This window comes from Herpailurus yagouaroundi, unplaced genomic scaffold (assembly GCF_014898765.1).
Source record: "Herpailurus yagouaroundi ecotype Mexico unplaced genomic scaffold, PumYag 28, whole genome shotgun sequence".
In the NCBI taxonomy this organism is placed as follows: Eukaryota; Metazoa; Chordata; class Mammalia; order Carnivora; family Felidae; genus Herpailurus; species Herpailurus yagouaroundi.
The window spans coordinates 168380085-168395165 of NW_024412376.1; the positions used below are offsets into that span (position 1 = coordinate 168380085).

Genomic DNA, 15081 nt, shown 5'->3' on the forward strand with positions numbered 1-15081 from the left:
TAAGTGAACGTCCATCCAACATACAAGAGAAGGACAATGGGGAAGAGAGATAAAGAGACGTGTAGAAAAGCTGAAAGGTGACAGATGTAAATCTTTCCTATCGTAATTACATTAAAGGTAAATGGAGTAAACTGCACTATAAGTGCAGAGATCGGCAGAACAAATGAAAAGCCACAATTAGCTACATGCCACCTATAAGGAGCACGTTAGAATCAGATAAAGATGTACCACGCAAACAACAACCAGAAGGCGTGCTGATATCACACAAAAAGAGACTTAGAGACAAAAGCTGTTAGAGACAGAGAAGGCTGTGTTACAAAAGGGTCAGTATATCAGGAAGAAATAATAGTATAAACATATATGCACTTAACAATAGAGCCCCAAAACACATGAAGCAAAACCAACAGAAATGAAAGGAGAAACGACTGGACAGGAACGGCTGGAGACCGCAATCCCCCACTTTCAATAGTGGGTAGAACAACTGGGCTGAAGGCCAACAAGGAGAGAGAGGAGGTAAGTAACACTACGAACCAACTCAACCTAACATGTGTCTACACGACACCCAACAACAGAATAGTTTCTCAAGTGCATGTGGAACATTCTCCAGGGTAGCGCATACACAAAATAAGTCTTAAAGGACTGAAACCATACATGATGTGTTCTTTGGCTACGTGGGATGAAATCAGAAATTAAGTAACAGAAAAACATTGGGAAATTAACAAGTATGTGGAAATTAAACCAACTCTTAAATCACAAGAAAAATGAGAAAATACTTGAAGATAAAGATGAGGCAGAGCACACACAACTTACACGATGAAGCTAAAGCAGCACCTAGATGGAAACTTCCAGATGTAGACACCTAATGAAAAAGAAGCTAGACCTCAAATCAGTAAGCTAATCACCTATCTTCAATAACTAGAGAGAAAACTAAGCCCAAAGCAACCCGAAATAACTAATAGAGTAGAAAATAATGAAACAATGAAAAAATAAGAAAAAAAATCAACAAAACCAAAATCTGGGTTTTGAACAGATAGTAAAATTGGTAAGCCTTTAGCTAGACTGGCCAAGAAAATTTGAGAGAGAGAGAGGACAATTTTCTAAAATCAGGAATGAAAGAATAGATGTTACCACCACACTTACAGAAATAAAAAAGGCTGTAAAGGAATAGTATGAACCACTGAGATCAACAAATTACAATAAAAAACGTATGTGAAGGGGCGCCTGGGTGGCGCAGTCGGTTAAGCGTCCGACTTCAGCCAGGTCACGATCTCGCGGTCCGTGAGTTCGAGCCCCGCGTCGGGCTCTGGGCTGATGGCTCAGAGCCTGGAGCCTGTTTCCGATTCTGTGTCTCCCTCTCTCTCTGCCCCTCCCCCGTTCGTGCTCTGTCTCTCTCTGTCCCAAAAATAAATAAACGTTGAAAAAAAAAAAAAAGTATGTGAAATGGACACATGCCTACAAATACAGAAGCTACTAAAACTGGGGAGCCTGGGTGGCTCAGTCGGTTAAGCGTCTGCCTTTGGTTCAGGTCATGATCTCACAGTTCCTGGGTTCGAGCCCCGCGTCGGGCTCTGTGCTGAAAGCTCAGGGCCTGGACTTGCTTCAGATTCTGTCTCTCCCTCTCTCTGCCCCTCCCCTGCTCATGCTGTGTCTCTCGCTGTCTCTCAAAAATAAACGTTAAAGAAAAAAAAAAAAGCTACTGAAACTGACTCAAGGAAGAACAGAAAATCTAAACAGATCTATAATAAATGAAGTGATCAGTTAATTAAGAAAAAACAACTTCTCACAAGGAAAAGTCCAGGACCAAATGACTTTACGGGCGAATTCTACCAAATGCTTAACGAATTAACACAAATCTTCCATAAATTGTTCCCAAAAAAGCAGGAGAGGAAGGAACACTTCCCAATTCAACCTATGAGGCCAGTAGTACTCTGGTACGAAAGCCAGACAAAGACAACACAAGAAGAAATACACACTGATATCTCTTATGAATACAGACACAAAAGTCCTTAACAAAGTACTAGCACACTAGGTCAATGGAATCACAGAATACTAGCAAACCAAATGCAGCAATATATAAAAAGAATTATCACGACCAAGTGGGATTTATCCCATGAAAGCCAAGAGTGGTTCAACGTACAAAAACCAATTAACATAATAAACCGTATCATCAGAATAAAGGACAAAAGCCACATGATCGTTTCAGTAGAGACAGATGGATGGACATCGCACAGATGCAACGTTTTCTCAAGACAAAAACACCGGACAGAGTAGAATTAGAAGGTCACTTTCTCAGCCTGGCAAAAACCATCTTCAAAAGCCCACAGCCCACACCGTACCATGGGGTGAGACTCTGAAAACTTCCTCCCCAAGCCCAGGAACAAGGTGAGGATGTCCACTGTCACCACTGCTACTTGACACTGTACTCGAGGCTTCTACTTTGCCAAAGCAGTTAGGCAAAAGAAAAAAACGAAAGCATCCAAACTGAAAAGGAAGCATTTTGTTTGCAGATGATGTGACTGTGTGTTGAGAAAATCCTAAGAAATCTGCACGCACGTGCTATTGGAATTAACCGAGTTGAGCAAAGTTTCAGGCTACAAAACCATACAAAATTCAGTTGAGTTTCTACAAATTGAGAACAATCTAAAATGAAATTCAGAAAAAGTTACATTTGCAACAGCATTAAAAAGAATAAAATACTTGAGAACACATTTAACAAAATGAGTGCAAAATGTGGACACTGACAAAACGTTGCTAAAAGAAGCTGGGGAAGAGCCTAACGATCATGAGACCCCGAGTGCATAAGCCACACGGCTAGGTATTAAGTATAGTGACCCCTAGATCCAACAAAACCTCTGTCAAAATCTCAGCTGCCTTTTTTTTTTTTTTTTTTTTTTTGGATGGAAGAAACTAACAAGCTGATCCTAAAACTCATTTGGAAATGCAAGGGACCCAGGCCAGCCAAACAGCCTTGAAAAAGAACAAAGCTGGAGGGAGGACTCACTTTCAGGTTTCAAAACTTACCACCAAGCTACATTAATCAAGACACTGAAGCACTGGCATAAGGACATATAGGTCAGTGGAACAGAACTGAGAATCCGGAAATAAATTCATACATTTATGGCCAATCGACAATCAGCAAAGGTGTTAAGATAATTCAGTGGGTCAGAAAGAATAATCTTCTCCACACACAAAAGGACAAAGTTGGGCCCCTACCTCACGCCCATATACAAAACTAACTCAAAACAAAACTGACCTGAATTTAAGAGCTAACCCGATAAGGACACTTAGAAGAAAACATAGGGGTATATCATGACCTTGGATCAGACCATGCTGCTTAGACAGCACACCAGAAGCACAAGAAACAAAAGAAAAAACAGATCCTGGATGTTATCAAAAGTAACAACTTAGTGCTTCTAAGGGCACTATTGAGGAAGTGAGACAGAATGGGAGAAGGTATTGGCACACGATATAAGGATCTGGCATCCAGAATAGATAAAGAATTTTTACAACTCAAAACAAACCATCCGACTGAAAATGGTCAAAGGATCTGAACGGATATTTCTATGGCCAACAAACACACGAAAAAATGATACCACTGGTCACTAGGAAAATACAGACTAAAATACAAATCAAGACACCACTTTACGCCAATTACAGATAATAACAAGCGTGGACAAGCGCAGACAAGAAATTGGAACCTTCACGCGCTGCGGTGGGAATGTAAGTAAAATGGTTCGGCGGCTTTGGAACAGTTCAGCAGTTCATCCAAAAGTCAGACAGAGTCGCCATATGACCCGGCAATTCCGTTTCTAGGTGTAAACCCAAAAGAAATGAAAATACACGTCCACACAAAAACCTGTACACAAACGTTCACGGAAGCATTATTCGTAACAGACAAGCGATGTGGAACGACCCACATGTCCGTGACGAACAGATAAACGGGTGTGGCATCCACTCAATGGGTATCATCACTAGGCCACAAAAGGGGCTGGAGTTCTGGCATATTCTATCACACGGAACAACCCTGGAGACACGGGGCTAAGCGGACGACGCCGGACGCGAGGGGCATTCACGTGAAACGTCCAGAAAGGGCGCAAACCCGCAGACAAATCCAGAGGTGCTGCACACGCCTGCCCACGGGGACAGGGCTTCTTCTGCGGTGATGCAAAGTTCTGGAATCAGGTGGTGTGGGTCGCACAACACCGTCAACACACTTAATGACACTAAGTTATACGTTCTGAAAGGGTGAATGCTATGGTATGTGGGTTCTGTCTCAGGAACGCGGTCCTTGGAAGAACAAGAGCAGTGAGGTAGTTGTGGGCATTCTAACGCAGAACCACCACCCCACACGTGTGCGTTGGAGGCACAAGGCACAGCGCCCTGAGCGGTTCACTTCTGGTGTGTTCGTCTTAGAAACGGTGTGCGCGTAGAAGTGTGGGTTTCCTGGAGCCCCTCCGAGCGATCGCCGCCCAGGGAAGGGGCCAGGGGTCACACGTGGCCCATCGACTCTGAGCCACGTTGTAAGATGTACAGGCTTTGTAAGAGGCCCCACTGAGACACAGCTGCCCGTGTGTCCTCCAGGCTCTCGGGCCAGACGGGAGCCCAGAGGACAGTGGCACCCCCGCGGGAGGGACAGTCCACGGCTCTGGGGCACTTTAATTAGAATACGCGCTAACTCCTCCCACGAAGCACACACAGGAACGGTGGCTGTGGTGGCGACCCGGTCCCGTGCCCGCTCGCCCGTCCTCGAGCGCTGGCACAGGGCGAAGAGGAGCTGCGGCCAGAGGGGACCACACACGCCCAGTCTGGCCCTCTAATTCAGCGCATAGTTAAACTGGTTTGCAAACTTCTCGTGTTTCTTGCGGTCCATCTGGTTCATGGCCGTGACGACCCTCTGCACGGCTGCCCTGTGGGGAAAGCAAAGCGGGGCGTGATCAGGGAGCCCCGGCTAGGGCTCTGGGCTCCGACTGTGGTCTGGCTGGGCTGAGGCACCGGTCCCAGGTGGCTGCCACACTCCGGCCACCCAGGTTCCCTGCAGCTCAGAAGCAGCTGGGCCCTACCCGCGCAGAGCCCAACGACGACCTTGGCACCACCCCTGTGGGCTCCCTGAACCCCCAGAGCACCTCCCGGGATCCCGAATCTCGCCAGAGCCAGGCTGCACCCCAGAACCAAGTGCCAGAACCCATTGCCAGACCCAGCCCCCGCCGAGCCTGCTTTCCCCCCCCCCCCGCCCCGAGCCCCCTCCCCGCCCAGCCAGCCCCCACCTCAGGTGGGGCCGCAGGAGAACACCACAAACGTGCGGCAGGAAGACGCGGAGTGGCGGATGGGGCGCATCTCGCTGCCCAGCCTGGCTGCTGTGAGGCCGAGGGCCTGTGCCCGGTGCCCACGTGACTTTTGGGCGCGGCCCCAGGGGCGCTGCCACCCCGGCCCTCCAGCAAGATGAGCTCTAGGCCACCAAGCTGCTGCAAGGAGCCAGCCCGAAGGCTCTCCTGAGCATGGTGGGAGGGTGCCGGGCACAGAGGCCCCTTGGCCGGCACTCCTCTGGGCATCAGCACCCAGGGTGCCCTTTACCCTCGGCTGATCCACCAGAAGCCAGCTTCGTGCCCGGAGGCTGGGGGCCAAGCCCTCCTCAGGATGCCGACTCCTACGACACGCCAGCAGTGAGGAGGTCCTGCACCACCCCCCCCGCCCCCCGCCCCGCGGGGCTCCGTGCAGGCGCCGAGGAAGCCGTCCTCTCCCGTCCCCTCAAGCCAAGTACACGGCGATGCTGGCCAGGAGAGTAAGAAGGGCCTCCCTTGCCCAGGACACTGAGCCAAATGCCCTCCAGAGTCTACTGGAGGAGGCTGCCCTGCAGGCACGGTCTGAGGCGCCTGTTAAGACCTGTGCCTAAATCTGACCCAGGAAGTGATGGCCTCACAGGCTTCCTGAACAAGACCCCAATTCCTTCCGGCAGCACCTCGTATAAGCAAGGTGGCTCCGGCGAGCCACAGTGGCGAGCAGGCAATGAGAGTGCTGGCTCGAGGCCCTGACCCACTTCCCTGTGGCACCGGCCAAGTGCTGGGGCGGAGACCTGGGTGGCAGGTTCCACCGGCCTTGGGAGCGACTCCCCTGCCCACAGTCCCTAGGTGGACGTCCCTGGGCACTGACCTCGAGAGAGCCCAGCCCGGGCCAGCGCCCGGCCCTTCTAGGTCAGCTGGGCAAGGAGACACAGGGCCGGCTCTGTGCCAGCAGCCCCCGCTGAGGCCTCAGCCCCTCACTGGGAAATGAGGATGTGCTGGCCGGCCGGTGCGCGAAGCCCCACCCCTAGGGGAACCGCTAACCGGTGACCCTCGGGGTGACCGGCTCCAGGCCCTGCCCCTGCTGGCTAGGAGCACCTGGCCCACCCAGGGGCCTGGTGGTCAGCGGGAGAAACGTGTGGTAGAGCGGAGTCGGGGCCCCAGGCTTGCCAGGGTCTTGGAGTCCAGTCACCCCCCCCCCCCGGCACCCCCAGACGCAGGGGGTGGGGGGCAAGGAGGCCGCCAGAAGCTCTTACTTAGCAAACACCTTCTTCGCGATGCGCGCACGGGCAGTGTCGGCCTGCTGCTTCAGGTCGGTGAGGCCACTGCGTCTCCTCCTCTTTCCTCTGCCTCTCCCGCTGGACCCAGACGAGCCAAGGTCTACTCCCGTGGCGGCCTCCACGTCTCTCATAAAGTCGGGGTCCTGCCACTCTGCAAAGAGGCCTCGAGATTTAGGAGAACTCCCGACACTAACCCGAGCGTCCCTACTCAAGTCCCGATCCCTCCCCGCCGTAGGGGCCGGCTCGGCTGGGGATAGCGGGGCGGGGGGCAAGGCAGACCCTCCCCCCGCCACCGTCCTGTGCCCCGCAGGCCCCTGTGCCCACAGAGGCCAGGAAGGGGCCGGGACAGGACCCAGCAGCCTCTCCCGGTGCATCCACTGACCCCTCAGGCAGGAAGGCAGCTGAGGCTGGTGGCTGGGGGACAGTGCCATCTGCAGGCTGCTTCCCAGCCTCCAGCTGGACTGTGCCCCGCCAGGCGCCCAAATATGGCTGCCAGGCCCGTCTGCTGGCTGGTGGGCACGTGCAGCAGCGGTGGCCACAGCCAAGGGGTCAGCGCGAGCACAGCCTTCTTTCTTTTCGGTCCAAAAAGAACCAGACGCGGGCTTTAGCAACGCGGGGGTCAGTTCACCCAGACAGCTCTGAGTTTCCTGCCACGTGCCTTCTGCCACGGCCCCGCCACACCACGCGGTGGGGGACAGCGCTCCGAGGGGAAACACGCGTCGCCCGGTCCCAGAGCCCAGCCTCACCAGCCCCGAGCTGCACCGAGGCCAGGTCGGCGCGCTCACCTGCCAGAAGCGAGGGGAGCTTTTGCTGTCCGATGGTGGGGCTCCGGGCCTCGGCTTCCAAAGGCCCGGCTGCCGCCCACCTCAGTCTCGGCTCCCCGGTCCCAGTGGGGGCTGCTCTGCCTATGCCGGCCGTCCCAGGAAGGCCATCCCGGGCAGGAGCGGGACGGCACAGTGTCCCTCCTGTGCCCAGACCTGTGGCCGCCGACCCTGGCCCGCAGGAGGGTGCCGGACGCCCTGCCCACAGAGCCGACGGGAACCCCGGGGCCCGGGGTCAGAGGGCTGGGCTGTGCGCCCCAGACAGACAGATGGCCAGGCCTCCCCAAGTTGATTTTTTGAAGTGAAGGAATACAGGGCCGCACAACTCAGGCCCAGGAACGATTAATCCGAGATTAAGGAAAAGCGTCTAAACAGTTTATCTCCCGTAATAAGAAGGCGCCACAGTTTAGGAGCCCGGTGAACGGAGCAATTGTTTAAACACAACAGAAAATGCCAGCGCCCGGTGGAGATGGAATGAGCATCTCAGTAAAATGAAGGACCAATTTAACAGCCTTTGAAGAAAATCAATAGAAGCCGGGGCCGCGCGGCCTTCCTGTGCGCTGACGGGCCCTGGAGCTCGGCGCGCATTGTCACCAAGGTTAGCGCCAGGGAAGAGAAAATTGCCCCGCGTGCGAGGGAGGCGGGGATCGATACTGTAGTTAGTGAAGAGATGCTATTTCACATCTGACTGGCCAGCGCCGGCCCGCGGCCGCAGCCCCGATACCTGTTGTTAACAAGTCGCCGAGGGCTGGAGAACCACCCGCTCTTCGGGGCTGACACAAAAAATAGGCACTTAATTTGCTCCTGAGTGTGAGCCACCAGGGAAGGCCTCACCCTGCGGATTAGCAGGTCAGGGGCCCCTCCCCGCCGCCATCCACTGCCCCGGGTGTCAGCCTGAAATCTAACATCTGTCAAAGGGAGAAACCCCACTAGCGACGACAAACACAGCCCGGCTGGGACCCTCACGCGCAGGCCAGCGCTGCCCCCCACGCACGCGGCCGCCTGCCCTTCGTCGGGGCTCTGGGTCTGCGACAGGGCTTTCTCAGGTGAGCGAGAGCCCCAGGCAGTCCCGGAGCCTCCAGACAACTGGCCCGGGCTGGACAAACCACGGAGACACGGAGACAGATCGGGGGCCCGGTGAGCGTGCCCGCGCGCTGCCCCGTGACGGCCACTTCTGGTGACGCCCCCTGGCCCTGCTCCTCAGGGGTCCTGGGAAGCCGGGAGGCAGCCGGCACATGGCACGCGCCCAGCACAGGGCGTGGACACCCGTACTGGGATGAGACAAGTTCCCTGGGTTGTCCTGAAAACAGTGCTTATGTGGCTCAAGTCCACCGTCCTGTCTGAATCTAGCCTACGGGACAGGACCCTGAGATGGCCTCTGTGGAGACCTAGCCTCCCGAGGCCTGAGGCCTCAGGACCCGCCCGGGACCCACTGGCTCCTGCGCGGACGGGCACAGACACACGCGCCTGCACGTGCCTGCAGCTCGCCCTGCTGCAGAGAGCGAGCCGGTCGTGCGGGGTGGCAGGGGGCACAAGGTCTGCACGGGGGACACGTGGGCAAGTGCGTCTGCCTGGCGGGAAGCCAACTGCTCTCCTCCCTGGAGCCCGGGCTTCGGCCAATTGACTCTTCTTGCCTCCATTTCTTCACCTCCTTAACACTGATCCAGGGGCGCCTGCGTGGCTCAGTCGGTTAAGCGTCCGACTTCGGCTCAGGTCACGATCTCACGGTCCGTGAGTTTGAGCCCTGCGTCCGGCTCCGGGCTGACGGCTCGGAGCCTGGAGCCTGCTTCGGATTCTGTGTCTCCCTCTGTCTGCCCCTCGGCTGCCTGCACTCTCTCTCACGTTGTCTCAAAAATAAATAAACGTTAAAAAAAATAAAAAAACAAACAAAACAAAAAAACTGATTCAGAGCCCAGAAGCCGAACAACCAACCAGCCAACAACGCGGCCTTCTCGGGCCGTGAGCGCATCCACGTCTCCAGGTGGCGGCTGTGCGAAAGCACCACCCCGCTGTGTCCCAGTTGCGCTGCCGTGAGCCGGGACCACGCTGGTGGCAGGTGGCCACAAAGACCCCACGGGGAGGGTCCCGGCCGTCCCCACACAGCCCCCAGACCTACCCGGGCGTCCCGCCTGCTGCTGCTGCTGCTGCTGCTGCAGCCGCCTCTGCTCCCAGGCCCGGTCCTCCGGGCGGAGGGGCCGCCCCGCGTCATCTCTCGGGACGATCTTCCCGTGGAAAGGACACTGTGGCAGAGAACAGAGCAGTTCGGATGGCAGGACAGGAATGCCCCTTCCTTCGCACACCCCGAAAAGGAGGGGCTCTTGGGGTACGTCTGTGAAGGCGGGTGGGCCGAGGGAGCGGGGAGGCTGGGGCCCACGGCAGTCACGCGCCCGCCGCCCGCCCGGCGTGTTCCGTACGGAGTGGGCTCAGGAGGTGCGGTGTTAAGCAAGCGAGGGCGCCGGAAAAAGTGCGGAGCGCCCCAGCTCCCAACCCCGGCACAAGTCCCCGCCTGAGCGACGCGTGACAGCCACAGGCAAGCCCTCCCTGGGGCGGCAGCGGCCAGCAGAGGCAGTGGGAGGCTGGAGCCTGGAGCCGCGCACTGCCACCCCGCCCCCTCCCCCCGCCCCGCCCTGCCCTGCCCCTCGCGGCCTCAGCCCCTGCCTCGCCTTCAGCCGGTCCTGGCGCTCGCAGAGCCGGCCATCGGGCCTCGGGGCGCGGCAGCGGTGCCGCACGGGCTCAAACTTCCCCGCGAAGGTGATGTAGCGGCTCCGGAGCATCTCTGAGACGTTGGCGTTGTCCACTTCCACGTGCGCTTCACTGGGCTTCCAGAAGCGGTGCTCAGAGGGACACCTGCAACCCCAGACTCTCAGCGCTGCCGCAGGGAGGCCGTCGGCCGGCCCGGCCGGCGAGGCCTGGGCCGGGCAGGCTGGGGAGGGCACGCCGCAGAGACCCCGGGACCCGACCGCAGGTGCCACAAGGTGAACGCCAGCAGCCCGGCAGAACAGAGACCTCAGGGGCGATCCCGGGCCCGGCAGGAGTGGGACTCGCCCGGGGGACACGCAGATGGAAGTCGCGCCCCTTCCCGTCGGCGGCCCCCAGAGGGAAAGTGAAGGCCAGCACAGCCAGGGGGCAGCTTCCCAGAAATTCCTGGCAGAACCCCAGGCCTGGCCCGTGGGGGGCCGTCTGAGAGCACCGGGCGAGGGGCGGGTGGGGCGGCCGTGACGGGGGCTGGGGTGCAGAAGCACTGAGGGAGCGCGAGGGGTCACAAAGGGCCCGGCAGCCCGTCCTTCGTTCCCGGGGTGATGCCAGACCACGCAGGACGGCGAGCGACGGGGCACCTCAGACAGAGTGCAGACGCACACTGCACACGGTTCCACGGCCGCCACACACCCGTGCCATGTGGTGGCCGTCCCCACGCCCTGCTGGCATCCGCAGGGGCTGCGGGGCAAGGGAGCGAGAGTCGCGGCCGGCGAGGGCGGTGGGGTGGGTGCCTGCAGGAGCCAGACGCACACACACTCACTCACTTGAAGATCTTCCCGGCCGGCGGCTGCTCCTGGCCCCAGTAGCACAGATCCACCCCAAAGGGCACGACAGGCGCCCGGGCCCTCTCTGCGGCCAGCTTCCCAGCCTCCTCTGGTCCCACAGGTGCCCTGGAGAGGCCCCGAGAACAGGACACACCGACTGTGCACCCCTGGAGCCGGCCACAGCCACCTGCCTCTCCCTCCTGTCCTCCACTCTCCCCAGGCACAGACACGGGCCCCCACGTCAGCACACTCGGGCCCGGGCTCCCGGGAGGACACCTGGGCCCGCGGGAAGCCCAGCATCGGGCCCCGCCGTCCCCGGGGAGCTGCGCAGGGAGCTGAACGCCCCACGGCCTCAAGGTGGCTACGGTACGGCCCTCCGCGGGCCCCTGTACGCCTCATGACCCCTGGCCCGGGCGCACGCCGGGGACCGCCTCCCAGGGGCCAAAGGGGCCTCGGCAGCTCGAGGACAACGGCCCGCGAGGAGGGGCACCCGGGGGTCACCTGGGGCTCGGGGGCGGGGGCAAGCGTCCATGCAGTGCGTGCAGCTGGGCGGCAGCACAGGTGGGGTCCTGCGCCTCCTCATCCCTCCTCATCCTCTTCCGGGCCCGCGAGCCCCGTGCTGCCGGGTCCCTCTCCAGCCCTGGAACAGAGAGGTGTTGTTCCCCACCACCCTTCCCACGACCCCGGACAGACCCCTGGGGCCACCACGCCCCCATCTCACGGTGACAACACGCTAGTGAGCGCATGTGTTAGTGCCAAACCCTCCAACTACCAAACCCTCGGCCACGTTCCACAGAGAGCCTGGTCGGCCACCAGCAGGATGAGGCCACCGCGCTGGGGTCTCCCGACACCTCAACGGGACGCGGGCAGAAGAGAGGCTAGGCTGCCAGGCCACCGACCTCTGCGGGCCGGCGTCCATCCCCAAGTCCCCCAAGTCCCCAGGGCAGGGTGAGAGATTCCTCAAGGCTACCGGGCCCTGCCCTGACCCCTGCTGGCTCTCTCCGCTGGGTGCGGAGGCCATCCTTCCCAGTCGCCGTGCAGGCTGGCGCCCCAGGGCGCACGGGAGGCGCGGGGCGGAGTGTGGATTCGGACACCAGGGGCGCTCCACCCCAAGCACGTCGCACCCCCCCCCCAACTTGCTGTGGGAGCCAGGGGCCTGGACTGAGCACGCTCCCCACCGAGGGGCTGAGGGCCCGCGGGCCGAGCATGGCTCGCACCGTGAGGACCGTGAGCTGCCAGGAAAGGAAGGAAACGAGCTGAGTGATGTGTCCCAGGCAGAGGACGAGAGGTCGAGCAGGCTGCACAGTCCTCCGGGGCCGAGGAGCTCGGGACTTGGAGGGGCACACGTGAGCGGTGGGCACCCCCAGGCGGCACGCGGGCATGAAGCCGGGGTGGCGGGGGGTGGGGGAGGCTCTCCCAGGTGGGGAGGGCAGACGCACAGACACCAGCACCCTCGCTCCTGGACCCAGGAGGACAGAAAGACAACTGGAGGGTGAGAGACCCGAGAAGGAGGCAGCGCTATTTTGCTGGAAAACATGGGAAGATCGGAAGGGCCTGCCGGGTGTCAGGAAGGAGAGAGTGGGGGAAACCCAGCTGCTAGAGTTACAGGGGCTGCAGGAGACCCACAAAGCTTCTGAGCAGAAGAGGCGGGTGCTCGGAAAGACCTACGCGAAGACCCACGCTCCCGGTGACGTGACAGTGAGCGGGCAGGGGCGAGGCCTCAGGAGACTGAAGGAAAAGCCAATCACACTCCCAGCGTTTTCTCCTATTAGCTTTTGCAGCCAGCCTGAGGGGCAGCCTCCCACCAAGACCCCTTGGCAGGGTGGGGATGGGGGTGGGGGGCGCACACAGGAAGGTCTGCCTTGAAAACACTCCGGAAGCAGCAGCCAATCGGCCGGGAGGGGGGGTAGGGAGGGGAGGGAGCTCCGGGCCGGCCCCCCCCCCCCGGCGGGGGGGGGGCCATGTGACTGGCTCTGTAAAAGTCAGGGGACCACGGGGCGGGCCAGCAGACCAAGGCCCAGGACAGACGTTCGAGCGTGGTGATGAGGGCAGTGCATGGAACAGAGGATGGATCTTTCAAAACGGCCCTCAGAAAAATTAACATTCTTACCATTTCACTAACGTTTAACGAATACTTCCAAAACCAGAAGACACGTCATCCTACCGCATAAAAGGCAAAGAAAGAAAACAACAGGAACTGGGGACCAAGGCCCGGCACAGGCAGCAAAGTACTAACAACTCGCTAAACGGATCACCATCAGCCGAGAGGCAGACCGATCGGCCTTAAAACACGGAGCGACCTGCTGTCTACACCAGACCCACCTAAAACCACCGGTCAGCAGAAAGCGGGAACGAGGACGTGAGGGAGGATTCACTCTGCAGGCGGCAAGGAGCGTGGACCGCTGACAGGCGGCACGGGGGCTCCGCGGACCAAAAGGGCCCACGCGACGGGCCGGCGGGACGCTGTATCCCAGGGGCCCTTCCGGGCACACGGGCCCCGGACAGGAGCAGCGTCCCCAGACCACGTCCCGGGGCCACGGAGCGGTCAGAGGGTGCACAGCAACAGGCAGTGGAGACCCCAGACGTCAGAAACGGACACAGACACGACATATTCAGCGCACACGCGTGCCCACTTCCCGAGCGCACAGACTGGTGGTGTAGACAGTCCCACCGAACAATCCACTCCGCACCCCCCCCTCCCCCACGGACTCACGACTGCCGACTCCGCCCAGCCACTCTGCTAGGGAGCCAGGGCCCCTGGGGAGGGCGCCAGGAAGGGCCTCGCTGCGCCGGCACCACCAGGAGGGGCCCCGCCCGCCTCAGGTGGCCTCGGGCTCTCTGCGGACGGACTCGGCCCAGAGGCGGCTGCCCGCCCTCTGCAGCTTGGTGGGCGGCGGCAGACGGCTTTGGCCGTCGCACAGCTGGTTTCTCGGGGGGGGGGGGGGGGCCGGAGGCCGCAGGCCCTTCGCGGGAAACATCTGCCCGCGCCCGCTCCAGAAGACCAGTGAGCCCGCCCGCTGCCCTTTCTCAGGCTCCCGTGGCTGAGAGCAAAGGACAGAGCCGTTCGGGCGTGCTGGGTCCCCCGAGGCTGGGGACCCCAAGCAGGCTCCATCATCACCACGACACCCTAGCTCCAGCTCCCCAAAACCCCCCAGTGCCCCCACTCGGGACGTGGACGAGGTGGATCGCTAACCACCGCAGGGCCCGTCGCGGTGGCCCGGCGAGCGTGCCCACGACACACGCGCACGCCTGGTGCAGGGGGGTGGCGGTGGGCAAGACCGGTAAGTGGGCACTGTGGCATTTAGATGGATACAATCACAGCCCGAGGATCGATACGAGAATTCCTAAGAGTTACAAGAATGAAATATATTTTTCATTGATTTGTTGTTTTAAACCATTAAAAAGATGGGTAAGCGCGTTGAGGCAGAGTAAATACTCAGGGCACGAAAAAAACCACTACCACTTTCACGTCGTTGTAGAAAATCAATCTTGCTGACACACTTTCAAAGGAAAACCCCAAAAAGCAGACGGCATTCCTCGGGCCCGGGAGCGCGCATCTGCCGGGAGAGCGAGGCCGCGGCCGCCCCGCCTCGCCAGCTGCACCCACCCGGGCCAGGGGCATGCGACTCGAGTACGGGAGCGGGAGCGTGGCTCCGAGGTACTCCCACGGTCGCCTGGAGAAAGCGTCGGAAAAACGCCCAAATCCCCGTTTTTGTTTAAATTGACCGAGTGGCACCCGTTTGCCTGGAGCGCGAAGGCAGACAGGGCGGGAGAGATGAATCGATAGCAGGAAATGGAGAGGCTGCGGCTTCGCGCGGAGTTAGGCCGCCGAGCTTGACACTATTGATTCTACCTGGTTCAGCTGGCCTTGTAATTAAAATGTAAATTTGAGAAAGAGATTACGTCCTGACAGAAACGGTAGGATTAAGGGGAAGATAAAAGCCCCTTGGTGAAAATTCAGAGAAAGGAATGAGAAAGAAAGAGCGCCAGCGTCCTCAGCCGTGTGGATTTAGACGGCTCTACTGCAGGGTTCACCTGCGTTTAATTGAAAAAACAGCGACGGAATATAAAGCAGCGTTATGAACTGCCGCGCCCTGGCACACTTGTGTTTGGAAACTCCCAGGGCCCTGGAGGCCCGCAAGGGCTGCCGTGCGGGTGAGGGTGGGGTCGCCCGGGCGCACAG

General features: G+C 59.1%; 1 protein-coding gene and 1 long non-coding RNA gene across 4 annotated transcripts in view; one reads left to right on the forward strand and one right to left on the reverse strand.

Moving 5' to 3' along the window:
- Positions 1 to 1093: 1093 nt before the first annotated feature.
- LOC121039527 (uncharacterized) lies at positions 1094 to 1468 on the forward strand. Its single transcript, XR_005794821.1, has 2 exons — positions 1094 to 1205; positions 1433 to 1468. It is a non-coding gene; the product is annotated as an uncharacterized LOC121039527 (long non-coding RNA).
- A 325-nt stretch (positions 1469 to 1793) lies between these two features.
- The window catches only part of UVSSA (UV stimulated scaffold protein A), a 29736-nt gene continuing 16448 nt past the window's right edge, over positions 1794 to 15081 (reverse strand). For all 3 annotated transcript variants that reach the window (XM_040489770.1, XM_040489772.1, XM_040489771.1), the window contains exons 9-14: positions 11400 to 11538; positions 10899 to 11024; positions 10041 to 10224; positions 9494 to 9617; positions 6533 to 6707; positions 1794 to 4907 (exon numbers count right to left, since the gene is read on the reverse strand). In XM_040489770.1, the coding sequence (XP_040345704.1) occupies positions 4814 to 4907; positions 6533 to 6707; positions 9494 to 9617; positions 10041 to 10224; positions 10899 to 11024; positions 11400 to 11538 (842 nt within the window). In that variant the 3' untranslated portion in view covers positions 1794 to 4813. The remainder of the gene's footprint in view (positions 4908 to 6532; positions 6708 to 9493; positions 9618 to 10040; positions 10225 to 10898; positions 11025 to 11399; positions 11539 to 15081) is intronic.